This window comes from Oncorhynchus kisutch, linkage group LG14 (assembly GCF_002021735.2).
Source record: "Oncorhynchus kisutch isolate 150728-3 linkage group LG14, Okis_V2, whole genome shotgun sequence".
NCBI lineage: Eukaryota > Metazoa > Chordata > Actinopteri > Salmoniformes > Salmonidae > Oncorhynchus > Oncorhynchus kisutch.
In genome coordinates this window covers 20,965,698-20,982,812 of record NC_034187.2, presented here as the reverse complement: position 1 = coordinate 20,982,812, position 17,115 = coordinate 20,965,698, and the positions used below count along the sequence as shown (strand labels likewise).

Here is a 17,115-nt window from a genome sequence, read left to right as displayed (position 1 = left end):
TATTATCTTTGACCTGCATATCGGTGGCAGACCATTGTAAACAACGGGAGATTCTGCAGATCTAAGTTAGTTGGCCTTATCACCTAATCTACTACCAACGTCTTTGACGTATTTGATACACTGCTGATTTGGCAGGTTTTCCTACTTACAAAGCATGTAGAGGTCTGTAATTTGTATCATAGGTACACTTAAACTGTGAGACTAACAGGTCTGTGAGAGCCGGAATTCTTACTGGTTGGTAGGTGATCAAATACTTATGTCATGCAATAAAATGCTAATTAATTACTTGAAAATCATACAAAGTGATTTTCTGGATTTTTGTTATAGATTCCGTCTCTCACAGTTGAAGTGTACCTATGATACAAATTACAGACCTCTATATGCTTTGTAAGTAGGAAAATCTGCAAAATCGTCAGTGTATCAAATACTTGTCCTCCCCACTGTATATATATATATATATATATATTTTTTTTTTTTGCCATATATATATATATTTAATTGAGTTAATAAAGCCGCATACAAGAATGGTCTCTTTTTTTGTTTTCTTGAGTAAGGCATCTCCAAAATACAGGTGTTTCAGCCTAGCTCAGAGCATTCTGTGGTGGGGGGCAAGACAGCAGAAAATATGAAGCATTGCGCCGTGATTAGCTACGTGTTCTCTCACTCATGGTGACACCACATCACTGCCAAGACTAATAGGCTGACCACACCGCTCGCGCCACATGCGCAAGCATTGCAAAGTAAATTTAGAAATCTATGTTATTCAATTATTGCACCCACACTGCTTGCGCACGTCAACGAGCGTCTGCGTTTGCCAAGGGCTAAAATAGAACTCTACATGCTTCTGACGCAGATCGTGCTGCAAGTCCTGCCTCTCCCATCTCATTGATTTAAAGAAACAGATACCCACATGCCATCTCAAATTGGTTATACCCACGTGGGTGATTGAAAGACGAACTGTGTTGCCGGTAGGTGTAGTAATACTATGAACGTTTAGATGCCAATCACCATGTAAGTCCAAAGATGAAAAAGCCTGGAAGGAGGAAAGATGACTAGAAACGATTTGGTTGACTGTTTTATGTGTGGATTAATTGTCTGAGTAGAGGACCTTGTGTATTTCAGGTAAAATATTAACTCAATGTTTATATCCCAGGACAAATTAGCTAAGCAAAGTGCAAGCTAACTAGCTAAATTGCCATAAATGTTTCATTCTTTGTGACCTGTTCCCAAATTAATGTAATTGGTTCAGAGTTTGTTTTGATATTTTAACCTGCATGTCGTGATCGCGTTTGGTGTAGGGGGACAAATTAAATGTATGCACGATGGCGCACGATGGTGCACGCGCACAGTCGGTTTGGGTTCCGTGTAAGCGTAGACATCGAAAATTGTAGCCCTTGGGTGCTGCCATAGAGTTAGATTAGAAGTGCCCATCCAAGAAGGCTCAAGGTCATTGGCCACAGTTAAAATTACATCAAATCAAATAATGAAGAGAAATTATAGATAAAATGTGTTGGTGCTCATCATCCATTGGACGTAAACATTACACAGCAAGGTGGAAATCGCAAGTTCAACAATGAGTGGTTTGGAAGGAATCGGTGATAGTGGCTGTGTGGTCCCAAATCTGGGATTAATGGGCTCTTTTCCAAGTTTAAATTATAAACAACTACATTGACATTGGCCATACTGTCAATGAGGCATGATTTGTGCCACACCAAAACAACTTAACTCGGAACTGCGAAAACTTGACTTCAGTGAGTTCAAGACAACTGGGAAGTTGGAAAATAAACAAGCTCTGACTGGGAAAGTACATTTTGAACGGTCATCCAACTCGGACTTGAAATTCCGGCCTTTTTCTAGAGCTACAACCAATGACCCCGTCAAGGTTCAATGTTTATTGTTTTCCAAGTTCCCTGTTGTTTTGAAAGCACATAAATACAGATAAAGCCTGACTTTGATGACAAAATGTTCCCATGAAGGACCGTCGCGCCACCTTCCTGTTCAAGTGAGAACAGCACCGGAAGGTGAGTCCAAAAATGTATTGTAAGCTACTTCATAAATTATGTAATATGCCAGGAAGGTATGTATACAGTAGCTAAGAAAGTAATACTAAGTGTATGTTGTGTAGTAAGATGTTAGTAGCCCACGTGCCTCTAATAATTTGGTCTATTTACCCCTCTTAATTTTGCCTACTGTTCTGACTTGGTGGTGAACATGTAGCCTATAACCTGTTTTAGAGAAATGTAATCATTGAATATTGTAAGAGCTTTCATTGTCTGCTTATTCCCCTTCTATTTATCCTACGGTTCTGACTTGGTGTACAGGGAGAACATTGTAAGAACGGCCCATGTTCTCAATTCTGTCGCTGTACATTTCAAAAGTGCTAAACAAATAGTTATATTGACTATATCCGTCCTAGCTCGCTCATTAATGTCTTAATCGAAATTACGGATAGCCTCTTAACCGCTTGTGCCACCAAGATTTATATGCTAAAATCGCCACTCTCTGTAAAATCACAGGGTAGGATTAAAAGTAAGAAAAACTGTGATTTTCAAAACTTGTAATGAGTTTCTAGCCAGGGGGAGGGTATTTTCTTGCTCCCCACATCACCGCAGATCTCATAGTGTTTGAAAATGTGGTGTAGAAAATTAAAATGAGGTTGAAAAGTGGTTGAGTTGCCTTTTAAAACTGGATTACTAATTTCCCTCACGGATATTATGCATCCTGTAAATCAAATCAAATACAATTGTATTGGTCACATGCACATAGTTAGCAGATGTTAACGCAGGTTTAGTGAAATGCTTGTGCTTCTAGTTCCAACAGTGCAGTAATATTTAAATATTTAAAGTAAATTAAAAAGTTTAATTATAAGAATGAGCGATGGCCGAGCGGCATAGGCAAGGTTCAATAGATGGTAAAAAAACAGTATATACATGTGATATGAGTAATGTAAGACATGTAAACATTATTAAAGTGGCATTATTTAAAGTGTCATTGTTTAAAGTGACAAGTGTTCCATTTATTAAAGTGGCCAGTGATTGGGTCTCAATGTAGGCAGCAGCCTCTCTGAGTTAGTGATTTCTGTTTAGCAGTCTGATGGCCTTGAGATAGAAGCTGCTTTTAAGTCTCTCGGTCCCAGCTTTGATGCACCTGTACTGACCTCAAATTCTGGATGGTAGCGGTGTGAACAGGCAGTGGCTCGGGTGGTTGTTGCCCTTGATGATCTTTTTGGCATTCCTGTGACATCGGGTGCTGTAGGTGTCATGGAGGGCAGGTAGTTTGCGCCCGGTAATGCGTTGTGCAGACTGCACCACCCTCTGGAGAGCCTTGCGGTTGACGGCGGTGCAGTTGCCATACAAGGTTGTGATATAGCCCGACATGATGCTCTCAATTGTGCATCTGTAAAAGTTTGTCAGGGTTTTGGGTGACAAGCAAAATTTCTGGCTCTGTTGGGTGGACCATTTCAGTTTGTCTGTGATGTGTACGCCAAGGAACCTAAAACTTTCCACCTTCTCCACTGCTGTCCCTCCGATGTAGATAGGGGGGTGCTCCCTCTGCTGTTTCCTGAAGTCCACGATCATCCCCTTTGTTTTGTTTTGTTGACGTTGAGTGAGAGGCTGTTTTCCGGACACCACACTCCGAGTGCCCTCACCACCTCCCTGTAGGCTCTCATCGTTGTTGGTAATCAAGCCCACTACTGTTCTGCCGTCTGCAAACTTGATGATTGAGTTGGAGGCGTGCATGGCCACAGAGTCGTGAGTGAACAGGGAGTACAGGAGGGGGCTGAGCATGCAGCCTTGTTGGGCCCCAGTGTTGAGGGTCAGCAAAGTGGAGATGTTGTTTCCTACCTTCACCACCTGGGGGTCGGCCCGTCAGGAAGTCCAGGGCACATTTGCACAGGGCGGGGTTGAGACCCAGGGCCTCCAGCTTGATGATGAGCTTGGAGGGTACTATGGTGTTGAATGTTGAGCTGTAGTCGATGAACAGCATTCTTACATAGGTCTTCCTTTTGTCCAGATGGGATAGGGCAGTAGGCAGTGTGCAGTGTGATGGCGATTGCATCGTCTGTTGACCTGTTGGGGCGGTATGCAAACTGAAGTGGGTCTAGGGTGGCCGGTAAGGTGGAGGTGATATGATCCTTGACTAGTCTCTCAAAGCACTTAATGATGACAGTGGTGAGTGCTACGGGGCGGTAGTCATTTAGTTCAGTTATCTTTGCCTTCTTGAGTACAGGAACAATGGTGACTATCTTGAAGCATGTAGAGACAGCAGACTGGGATAGGGAGTGATTGAATATGTCCGTAAACACACCAGCCAGCTGGTCTGCACATGCTCTGAGGACACGGCTAGGGATATCTTCTGGGCCAGCAGCCTTGCGGGGGTTAACACGTTTAAATATTTTACTCACGTCGGCCACGGAGAAAGAGGGGGGGGGGGGCACGCAACGGTGGCACTGTAGCCAGTCCACGTTAGCGGGCCGCTGTACTATCCTCAAAGCAGTATTATCAGAAGGTGTTTAGTTTGTCTGGAAGCGTGACGTCGGTGTCTGTGACGTGGCTGGTTTTATTTTTGTTGTCAGTAATTTCCTGTAGACCCTGTCACATACAGTACGTCTCGTGTCTGAGCCGTTGAATTGCAACTCCACTTTGTCCCTGTACCGGCATTTTGCTTGGTTTATAATCTAGCGAAGGGAATAATAACTACACTGTTTATATTCAGCCACATTCCCAGACCTCTTTCCATGGTTCAATGCAGTGGTTCGCGCTTTCAATTTTGCGTGAATGCCGCCATCCATCCACGGTTTCTGGTTAGGGTAGGTTTTAATATCCGCAGTGGGTACAACACCTCCAATGCACTTCCTTATAAACTCACTCACCGAGTCAGCGTATAGATCGATGTTGTTCTCTGAGACTGTTCGAAACATATCCCAGTCCGCATGATCAAAACAATCTTGATGCGTGGATTCCTGTTGCTCAGACCAGCGTTTAATGGTTCTTGTCACTGGTACATCCTGTTTCAGTTTCTGCCTATAAGACGGTAGGATCAAGATGGCGTCGTGGTCGGGTTTGCCGAAGGGAGGGTGGGGGAGGGAGGGAGGGCTTTGTATGGATCACGTAAATTAGAGGAGCAGTGATTCTTAGAAGGTATGACTAGATTATATTATCTCTTGTGTGGCTCTGTTTGCTTCTCCTAGTGCAATGTTCTTAATTGCTGGTCCTGGGGACCTACAGTTTGTGTATGCTTTAGTTACAGCTCAGGGCCCAGTTTCACGATAGCGATGGAATTTAGGTTTAGGAGTGTTTTAACGATGCATCTTTCCTACAATGGCCGAAGATGTAACATGCGTTTCCCAAAGCACCACACAGAGATGACAGTTGCTAAGTGCATCGTTGGAGCATGTCTCGAAACTGATAGGATCGAAAGAAAGTCAGGGCTGATCTCAATTTAAATGTTACCTTAACATTAGCATTATTTCACAATACTGGTTACGGATCAGTTCCTATTACCACCTACAGCTGCAAATATTGAGGGCGCTTATTCTAATGCTTACCTCATAAAATGCACTAAGTCGCCATTAGGCTACACATTACACATCATTAACTATATTGAGACAAATTACAGACAGTAGCCTACAAGTAGGAAAATAGAACTCAATTGATTGAACATGAAATGTATTTCGATAGGACTGATATAGGCCTACAGCCTACTGTATTTATATTTTAACACAGTCATCTCGGTTTTTACTTCATTCATGCTTGTTTGTATCAATTGCAAAGACATTGGCAACTTTATTTATAGTACATTTTGTTCTGAAGTTATCAGCTGTCACAGAGTGCTGGATAAACCATGTGATTCCATGATTAGCGGAGATCTTCTATGTATAAAGTGACGCGGGAGGGCAAAAAAGCATCTAACGATGCACTGTTCTATGAGTGGTCTGAGGCAGGCAGTAAATTTAAAGGGTTTTCAAGTGAAACATTAAAAGCAATGGTTTTTGGAGATTAAATGATGCTCTTGTGAAGTTTCTAACTATGAACTTAGCCTTAAAATGCTTTTGGGGTACTATTGCTGGGCTGGAACGTAAGCCTGCACACACAGCGGTTATAGTACAATGGATGGTCATTCCTGTAGCCAGTTGCATGCATCTATCTTCTTATCTTAATGATCAACCACATAGGTTGAAAAGATTATACCAGATAAGCAACGGTTGTGTGATACTCCTACCTCCTCCTACCCAGTTGTTTTCTAGTCATTCCCGTACACGCTAGGCTATGAACTACACAACAGCTTTGCTATCTATCTCTCCATCTAGACGAAACTCTGTTCTAGATAGATGCCTCCAATGATATGGTTTCCCCATGTGCTCTCTACCACTCAACCACTGCACAACATCACACAGATGAGTGAGAGGCTGACTGCATCCAACCACTGTCCTATTTTAGAACAGGCTGCATCTACCACCACCCACATAAGAGAACGAGAGCGAGAGATGGAGAGAGAGCTCTTACAGGTACTGTACAATACAGTACTTTCCTTTAGGGACTTCACCAACTTCCCGTGTCTTTCCTTCTAGTCCTGCCGCTTCCTGTGATGCCACCTTGTCACCCTGTGTGATTTGGTTCCTTGCGTCCCCTGTTGAGGTCTCTGTCAGAAGGTGTTGAGTTGTCATTCTGAGTCTGCTGCAGTGACTTGTTAGAGTCTTGCGTGTTGCTCAGGGCCTGTACAGCTTGGAAGCGTATCAGCACTTCTGTGACCCCATTTTGTCTGGAGAGAGGATGTGTGCATGTCGATAAATAAAATGCAGCTTATTTATCTGCTACCCATGAGACAACAAAACACAACAAATAAATTAAACATTTTATTTGGAGTGCGGAGTGCAATAGAGATTGCCTCATCTGTGGATCTGTAGGGGTAGTATGCGAATTAGAGTGGATCTAGGGTGTCTGGGATGATGGTGTTGATGTGAGCCATGACCAGCCTTTCAAAGAATTTCAATGGCTATTTGATGTGAGTGCTACGGGGCGTTAGTCATTTAGTCAAGTTTCCTTGGCTTCTTGGGCACAGGGACTATGGTGGTCTGCTTGAAACATGTAGGTATTACAAACAGGGCCAGGGATAGGTTGAAAATGTCTGTGAAGACACTTGCCAGTTGGTCAGTGAATGATCTGAGTATGCATCCTGGTATTCCGTCTGTTCCCCGGCCTTGTGAATGTTAACCTGTTTAAAGGTCTTACTCATATAGAGCAAAATCACACAGTAGTCCGGAACAGCTGATTCTCTCATGCATGGTTCAGTGTTGCTTGCCTCGAAGAAAGCATAGAAGGCATTTAGCTTGTCTGGTACAGTAGGCTAATGTCACTGCGCAGCTCGCGGCTGGGTTTCCCTTTTGTAATCCACGATAGTTTGAAAGCCCTGACACACCCGTTGATCGTCAGAGCCGAGGTGGTAGGATTGGATCTTAGTACTGTATTGGCGCTTTGCCTGTTTGATGGTTCATCGGAGGATATAGCGACCTTTCTTATAAGAATCCAGATTAGCCAGATTATCAACAATGACAAGACAGCCTACAGGCAGGAAGTTAGGGCCCTGGTGGAGTGGTGCCAGGAAAACAACATCTCCCTCAATGACAACAAAACGAAGGAGCTGATCGTGGACTTCAGGAGACAACAGATAGAGCACGACTCTATTCAAATAGACGGGACCAAAGTGGAGAAGGTGAAAAGCTTCAAGTTCCTCGGCGTACACATCACTGACAATCTGAAATGGTCCACCCACACAGACAGTATGGTGAAGAAGGCGCAACAGCACCTCTTCAACCTCAGGAGGCTGAAGAAATTTGGCTTGGCCCCTAAGACCCTCACAAACCTTTACAGATGTACAATTGAGAGCATCTTATAGGGCTGTATCACCACCTGGTATGGCAACTGCAGTGCCCAACGCATCACCAGGGGCAAGGTGCCTGCCCTCCAGGAAATCTACAGCACCCGATGTCACAGGAAGTCCAAAAATATCATCAAGGGCATCAACCACCCGAGCCAGGGCCTGTTCAGTATCTGGACCATCAGCATTTGTAGGTTCGATTACAGGCTCAAAATGGCCAGAAACAAAGAACTTTCTTCTGAAACTCGTCAGTCTATTCTTGTTCTGAGAAATGAAGGCTATTCCATGCGAGAAATTGCCAAGAAACTGAAAACCTCGTACAACCACTGTCACACCCTGATCCGTTTCACCTGTCCTTGTTATTGTCTCCACCCCCTCCAGGTGTCGCTTGTTATCCCTGGTGTAGCTTGTTATCCCTGGTGTATATACCCCTGTGATTCCTGTGCCAGTTCATAGTGTATGTTCCAAGTCAACCAGTGTGTTTTTCCAGTGCCTTTTTCTATTCTATTTTCCCGGTTTTGACCCTTGCCTGTTTTCTGGACTCTGTACCCACCTGCCTAACCATTCTGCCTGCCCTGACCTTGAGCCTGCCTGCCACACTGTACCTCCTGGACTCTGAACTTTTGCCTGTCCACGACCATTCTCTTGCCTACACCTTTTGGATGTAATAAATATCAAAGACTCAAACCATCTGCCTCCCGTGTCTGCATCTGGGTCTCGCCTTGTGCCCTTATAACCACGTCTCTGAGAAACATAGGATATTACAGTTTTTCAGGTCCCTTTGATATGATATTCTTGAACAACGCTCATTCAGGTTGTTTTCCAGTAACTGCACATTTGCCAACAGCACGGAGGTCAACAGCGTCTATTTGTTTGATGACATAGTCTCGGCAGGATGCCATTTCACCTGCCTCTATTTTTTTGCCGCTACTTCCTCTTTCAAGTCCCGGGCATTAGGGCCTGGTCTGTAGTAAGCAGAACATCCAGAGCTGCCAACTTGTTGAAGTAGAAATTCTCATCCAAATTGAGGTTAGTGATTGCTGTCTGAAGTCCAGAAGCTGTTTTCGGTTATAGGAAATGATGGCAGAGACATTGTGTACAAAAAAACGTTAAGATCAGCTTAAAGAAAACACAAAATAGCGGAATTGGTCAGGAGCCTGTAAGATGGCTGCTATCCACTTAGAGAAGTCAGGAAAGGAAAGAGATATTTGTGACTTGTTCTCAGCTATTGATTGACCAATGTAAGCCACAGATAAACAGGTTTTAAATCCATATAATTGATATAAAATGCAATAGTTCAAAAATATGTTTTACAATTGTTTTTGGGGTCAGGTGACGTGTTCCCCTGTGGTTCCTAGATATTACTTAGCCCACACTGGTAGGTTTAGTGGAGGAAGAAGAAGCAACTTCAGAGATTCCTGGATGTTTAGAAACCCCCATGTAGCTTAACCCTGGGCCTGATGTCCATATTTCCTCTGACGGTGGTGTCATAGATTGTCGCACTGTTTTGACATAACAAGTAGAAAGTCCTAGACGGTCTGAGCCACATAAAACACAGGCAAGCCTTTCTGGAGTACCTGAACTGTCACTCCAAGATCTCTCGCTTTCCATTACTTGATGTATCGCAAACTGAATATCAAACCAAATTTTTTCTTGGAACTGATTCAAACCAATGTGTCTGGCCTGAACTCAGTCCTTTGTTGTGACCAAAGGGGAACTAGTTATGTCCGGGCCCACTATTTGGGACACACTGTGTTAGGGTTCAGCTCTGTACAGTGAAATTAATCATCCAAAACGCATCTAGATATTATCTAGCATGAATATTTGGGAATCTACCCTTGCCGTTTTGTAAAAGCCAATTGATACCAAAATATAACTACATTGTCTTGATATCATGTTGAACACGATCCGGGAGTGCAAAACCATGATAAAACAATGTGAAATGGAAGGATGGAAACTCACTGTGCGGTCCTTCTGAATCTCTGCTTTTGGTTACATAGTGATCGGCATGACAATCCAGGTCAGGGGCTGGTTTTATTATGTTCTGAGTGTTGACGCGTGGGAGTATCAAGAGCGAGGATTCATACGGTGTCTATGATTGCATAGTTGTATTATTACTGTGATACAATTTTAACTTTGCTATTTTCCCAGGACAGTGAACATTGAGTCCTCAAAAATATTCTGATATCAAATTGCAGACAGACATACATCATCATTTGAAGCTCACGACCAAATTAATTTCCCCCTGGTGGGATAATAAAGTTGATCTGATCTCCAAAAAGTCCGACTCAAATGGCTTGACAATGGCTGTTTAAACTGGCATACTGTTGCTGTGACATAGATATCTTCATACCTATCAGAGCTAATCATGACTAACTCTGGCCCATAACCATACAGCTTGCCACATCCGGCTGGTTGGCTAATGTCAGTATAAAATTATTTGGCAAACGTTTTGTTGAGCCCTACATAAGTGATTTCTCTCCATAGACTAGAAATCACTGGGCACTTTAAGGAATGGAACACGAGTCACTTTAATAATGTTTACATATCTGGCATTAGTCATATGTATATACTGTATTCTATACTATTCTACTGTATCTTAGTCACTTAATAATGTTTCCATATCTTGCATTAATCATATATGTATATACTGAACTGTACTCTATACTATTCTACAGTAATGTTTACATATCTGGGATTATTCATCTCATGTGTGTACTATTCCACTATATCTCATTCACTTAATAATGTTACATATCTGGCATTACTCATCTCATATGTATATACTGTTTTCTATACTATTCTACTGTATCTGTCTGTTCCGCTCTGATAGTGCTCGTTCATATGTATATAGTCTTAATTCATTCCTACTTTGTGTGTATTGGGTATATGTTGTGTAATTTGTTAGATATTACTTGTTAGATATTACTGCACTGTCGGACCTAGAAGCACAAGCATTTCGCTACACCCGCAATAACATCTGCTAATCACGTGTATGTGACTAATAAAATCAACTACATTTTTATTTGTCACGTGTCAAATACAACAGTTACTGTGAAATGTTTACTTACAAGCCCTAGCAAGGTAGCAATGTAGCATTTTAAAAAAGTAAATATGGAAATTTGCTGAATAAATAAAGGAAAAATAGTAACACAATAAAATAACGAGGCTTAATACAAGGGGTAACTGTATCGAGTCAATGTGCAGGGGTACGGGCTAGTCGAGGTAATTCGTACTGTACATGTTACAATACCTCAATCAAAAGTTTGGACACACCTGCTCATTCAAGGGTTTTTATTTATTTGTACTATTTTCAGTAGAATAATATTGAAGACATCACAACTATAAAAAAAACACATGGAATATTTTAAGCAAAACTGTGTTAAACAAATCAAAATATATTTGAGATTCTTCAAAGTAGCAACCATTTGCCTTGCCAGCTTTGCACACTCTTGACATTCTCTTAACCAGCTTCATGAGGTAGTCACCTGGAATGCATTTCAATTAACAGGTGTACCTTCTTAAAAGTACATTTGTTGAATTTATTTTCTTCGTAATTCGTTCTTATACCAAATAGGGCTACATAAGATAGCCCTATTTGGTAGAAGACCAAGTCCATATTATGTCAAGAACAGCTCAAATAAGCAAAGAGAAACGACAGTCCATCATTACTTTAAGACAGGATGGTCAGTCAATCCGGAAGATTTCAAGAATTTTGAAAGTTTCTTCAAGTGCAGTCGCAAAAACCATCAAGCGCTATGGTGAAACTGATAGGAAATAACATCTCCACTTCGCTGACCCTCAACACTGGGGCCTCACAAGGTGCGTGCTCAGCCCCCTCCTGTACTCCATGCACGCCTCAATCATCAAGTTTGCAGATGACACAACAGTAGTGGGCTTGATTACCAACAACGAATAGAGACAGTCTACAGGGAGGAGGTGAGGTTTTTTTAAATGTTAAAGCTCCTCGGCGAACACATCACAGACAAACTGAAATGGTCCACTCACACAGACAGTATGGTGAAGAAGGCGTCTTCAACTTCAGGAGGCTGAAGAAATGTGTCTTGTGTCTTGTGTCTTGTCACACAAAACCCTGACGAAATTTTACAGATGCACAATTGAGAGCATCCTGTCAGGTTGGTATGGCAACTGCGCCGCCCTCAAACGCAAGGCTCTCCAGAGGGTGGTGCGGTCTGCACAACGCATCACCGGGAGTCAAACTACCTGCCCTCTATGACACCTACAGCACCCGATGTCACAGGAAACCCAAAAAGATCATCAAGGACATCAACCCCCCCAAGCCACTGCCTGTTCACACCGTTACGATCCAGAAGGCGAGGTCAATACAGGTGCATCAAAGCTAGGACCAGGAGACTGAAAAACAGCTTCAAGGCCAACAGACTGTTAAACAGCAATTGAAAACTCATTTGAGGCTGCTGCCTACATTGAGACCAAATCACTGGCCAATTGAATAAATGGGTCACTTGTCACTTTATATAATGCCACTTTAATAATGTTTACCTATCTTACATTACTCATATCATATGTACAGTTGAAGTCGGAAGTTTACATACAGTTTGTCACAATTCCTGAAGTTTAATCCTAGGTCCCTGTTTTAGGTCAGTTAGGAACACCACATTATTTTAAGAATGTGAAATGTCAGAATAATAGTGGAGAGAATAATTTATTTGAACTTTTATTTCTTTCATCACAATCCCAGTGGGTCATAAGTTTACATGCACTCAATTAGTATTTGGTAGCATTGCCTTTAAATTGTTAACTTGGGTCAAAGCTTTCGGGTAGCCTTCCAAAAGCTTCCCACAATAAGTTGGGTGAATTTTGGCCCATTCCTCCTGACAGAGCTGGTGTAACTGAGTCAGGTTTGTAGGCCTCTTTGCTCGCACATGCTTTTTGAGTTCTGCCAACAAATTTTCTATAGGATTGAGGTCAGGGCTTTGTGATGGCCACTCCATTATCTTGACATTGTCCTTAAGCCATTTTGCCGCGACTTTGGAAGTATGCTTGGGTTCACTGTCCATTTGGAAGACCCATTTGCGACCAAGCTTTAACTTTAACTGATGTCTTGGGATGTTGCTTCAATATATCCACATAATTTTCGTACCTCTTGATACCATCTATTTTGTGAAGTGCACCAGTCCCTCCTGCAGCAATGCACCCCCACAACATGATTCTGCCACCCCTGTGCCTCACGGTTGTGATGGTGTTCTTCGGCTTGCAAGCCGCCCCCTTTTTCCTCCAAACATAACGATGGTCATTACGGCCAAACAGTTCTATTTTTGTCATTATGGCCAAACAGACCAGAGGACATTTCTCCAAAAAGTATCATCTTTTTCAACATGTGCAGTTGCAACCGTAGTCTGGCTTTTATGGCGGTTTTGGAACAGGGGTTTCTTCCTTGCTGAGCGGTCTTTCAGGTTATATCGATATAGGACTCGTTTTACTGTGGATATAAATACTTTTGTACCTGTTTCCTCCAGCATCTTCACAAGGTCCTTTGCTGTTGTTCTGGGATTGATTAGCATTTTTCGCACCAAAGTACTTTCATCTCTCGGAGACCGAAGACGTCTCTTTCCTGAGCGGTATGATGGCTGCATCTGTTTGTACAGATGAACGTGGTACCTTCAGGCGTTTGTAAATTGCTCCCAAGGATGAACCAGACTTGTGGAGGTCTACAATCTTTTGGGCTGATTTCTTCTATGTTTTCCCATGATGTCATTCAAAGAGGCACTGAGAATTAAGGTAGGCTTTGAATACATCCACAGGTACACCTCCATTTAACAAAAATGATGTCAATTAGCCTATCAGAAGGCATGACATATTTTTCTGTTTAAAGGCACAGTCAACTTAGTGTATGTAAACTTCTGACTCACTGGAATTGTGATTAAGTGAAAAAATCTGTATGTAAACAATTGTTGGAAAAATGACTTGTCATGCACAAAGTAGATGTCCTAACCAACTTGCCAAAACTCTAGTTTGTAAACAAGAATTTTGTGGATTGGTTAAAAAACAAATTTGAATGACTCCAACCTAAGTGTATGTAAACTTCCGACTTCAATTGTACATACTGTATTTTATACCATCTATTGCACCTTGACTATGCCGCTCGGCCACCGCTCATCCATATACTTACATATTCTCATTGACCCCTTTTAGATTTGTGTGTATTAGGTAGTTGTTAGATATTACTGCACTGTCTATCATGACACTAGGCGAGACCCAAATGCAGACACAGGAGGCAGATGGTTGGAGTTCAATAAATCCAAAAGGAATATACAAGAGAATGGTCGTGGACAGGCAAAAGGTCAAAACCAGTTCAGAGTCCAGGAGGTACAAAGTGGCAGGCAGGCTCGAGGTCAGGGCAGGCAGAATGGTTAGGCAGGCGGGTACAGTACAGAAAACAGGCAAGGGTCAAAACCGGGAGGACTAGTAAAATGAGAAATGCAAAGCAGGAAAACATGGGAAAAAACGCTGGTAGGCTTGGACATACAAGACGAACTAGCACGGAGAGACAGGAAACACAGGGATAATACACTGGGGATAACAAGCAACACCTGCATGGGGTGGAGATAATAACAAGGACAGGTGAAACAGATCAGGGTGTGACACTGTCGGAACTAGAAGCACAAGCATTTCGCTTCACTCGCATTAACATCTGCTAACCATGTGTATGTGACAAATTAAATTTGATTTGATGAGTCCAAATTTGAGATTTTTGGTTCCAACCGCCGTGTCTTTGTGAGACGAGGAGTAGGTGAACGGATGATCTCCGCATGTGTGGTTCCCACCGTGAAACATGGAGGAGGAGGTGTGATGGTGTGGGGGTGCTTTGCTTGTAACACTGTTAGTGATTTATTTAGAATTCAAGGCCCACTTAACCAGCATGGCTACCACAGCATTCTGCAGTGATACGCCATTCCATCTGGTTTACAATTAGTCCCACTATCATTTGTTTCTCAACTCCTTCTAGACTGTTGGAAAAGCATTCCAGGTGAAGCTGGTTGAGAGAATGCCAAGAGGGTGCAAAGTTGTCATCAAAGCAAAGGGTGGCTACTTTGAAGAATCTCAAATATATTTTTATTTTAACACTTTTTTGGTAACTACATGATTCCATCTGTGTAATTTCATAGTTTTGATGTCTTCACTATTATTCTACAATGTGGAAAATAGTCAAAAAAAAAAAAAAAAATTGAATGAGTAGGTATCCAATCTTTTGACTGGTAATATACATGTAGGTAAGGGTAAAGTGACTGTCCATAGATAATAAACAGAGTGTAGCAGTGTGTGTGTGTGTGTGTGTGTGTGTGTGTGTGTGTGTGTGTGTGTGTGTGTGTGTGTGTGTGTGTGTGTGTGTGTGTGTGTGTAGTATGTGTGAGTGCTAGAGTCCAGTGAGTGTACATCGAGCCTTTGCAATGATAGTGATAAAAATGATAATACTTGTCGTTAATTAATTGTTGTCATTAACTAAGTCCTCAACTGATATTAACCTTTTGCCACTGACTTTGTCATGGAACAAAGTAATCTGGCCCAAATATGGACCACACAATGGACTTGAAATTCCCAAAATAAGACAATAACTTTTCCATATAAGTCAGCAGTAACTATGTGCACTACTTTTCATGCTGTGTGGTTACTTAGTGCTTACTAAGCACAGGATGAAAATCAATTGCAGCATCGCAGGAAGTGAACCAAGTGACGAATTCACACGGTCACTAGGCCACTAGAGTATAAAACTAACAGCATCACCTCAGACAACCAGACCAGGACCACAACACAGCAACAGAACAACCAGACCACAGTACAACACAGCAGCATCATGGTATCTACTTTAAGCTTCCAGTCTTTGACGGTAAGTGATGACTTTAGTTTCTTCAAGATATTACTGGATTTTGCCACTGGTGTCTGTATCAGCTGGGGAAGACATTGAAATGTGTGCTGTTTGAAAAGTAAGAGTCCCAATGAAACCTGGGGTAAAGATCCATTTCAGAGGTGGTACCAGGCTACTAACAGTCCCTCGGTTCCTCAGGTGCTGTGTATGAAGGGGGTTTTGGTGATGATGATGGGGGCAGAGGCAGCCCCCCGTGCCCATCCAGAGAAGACAGAGAGCCACACACGGACCACACTGCAGACACACAAGAAGCCTGCAGAGTCAGAGTCTTCAGGTCCCGACACAGTAATTCTCCCCCTGCACCTAGACCCAAATTACTTGGTTCCTTTCCATTCCATCAGACCTATTTGCAACCATTCAATCTCCCCATGGACTTACAAGTAAGAACCAACATGTAGCTTACACATACACAATGCAAATGTCACAATACAAGGGGACATCGATTCCAACACCAAGACACACACACACAAGTTTTGTTCTTCTATCCTCGTGGGGACCTCAAATGTATTTGCATTCAAAATCCTATTTTCCTTACCCCTGACATTAACCTTAAACCAAACCATTAACCCCTTACCCTAACCATAATTCTAAACCTAACACTTAAAAGCTTAAAATAGCCTTTGTCCTCATGGGGAGGTCGGACATTTTTCTTGTTTTACTACCCCCCCCCCCCCCCCCCCCCCCCCACACACACACACACTGTTTTTATACCATTCATACCTTTAAGATGCTTGCTTTGAAAGTATGAGAAATGATCAACTGTGCTCTGTTGAATACATCTCTAATATCGTCCTCTCTCTCCAGCACTACCTATGATGATAGACGCTTTCCCCCCATCATCTCGGAGGTCAGGTGCTCTCTGAAGGGATGTCTGAACATCAAGGGTAAGGAGGACAGGAACCTGAAGTCCAAACCCATCTTCTACCAGATCCTGGTCCTGAAGAAGGTGATGGGAAGTGGGAAGAAATGCCACTACCGGCTGGAGTCAAAGGTCATCTCGGTGGGCTGCACCTGTGTCAGGCCTACCATCGAACAGTAATGATATTAGAGTGACGAGGTCCAGCCTGGTGGCACAGCTGGTTGGGCCATGGTGCTGGCAATATCAATGTTGAAGGCTCAATCCCTACATGCGTAGAATGTATTGAAAGTATTTGTGTTTTGGTTTTATGTAGCTTTGGCTCTGTCATTAAAAGATTGATTTGAATAATCAAATATGGATATATTTTCTATTGAGCTTTAAATCACACAATTGATTATGTATTGTTTATTTTGGGGTCATTTCATGTATTGGATAATATTTTCATTTGATTTAAATAAAGAAATTCACAATC

The 17,115-nt window shown here is 42.4% G+C and overlaps 1 protein-coding gene across 1 annotated transcript; it reads left to right on the top strand.

Moving 5' to 3' along the window:
• Positions 1–15,619: 15,619 nt before the first annotated feature.
• Positions 15,620–17,052, top strand: LOC109904193 (interleukin-17F). Its single transcript, XM_031788010.1, has 3 exons — positions 15,620–15,745; positions 15,923–16,164; positions 16,589–17,052. The coding sequence occupies exons 1-3, from the start codon at positions 15,713–15,715 to the stop codon at positions 16,821–16,823; spliced, it is 510 nt and encodes a 169-aa protein (XP_031643870.1). The 5' UTR covers positions 15,620–15,712; the 3' UTR covers positions 16,824–17,052.
• The last annotated feature ends 63 nt before the right edge of the window (positions 17,053–17,115 follow it).

Coding starts and splice junctions, on each gene's coding strand:
- LOC109904193 (XM_031788010.1), top strand. CDS start 15,713: ATGGTATCTACTTTAAGCTTCCAGTCTTTGACG. Junction 15,746..15,922: donor TAAGCTTCCAGTCTTTGACG/GTAAGTGATGAC, acceptor TCGGTTCCTCAG/GTGCTGTGTATGAAGGGGGT. Junction 16,165..16,588: donor ATCTCCCCATGGACTTACAA/GTAAGAACCAAC, acceptor CTCTCTCTCCAG/CACTACCTATGATGATAGAC.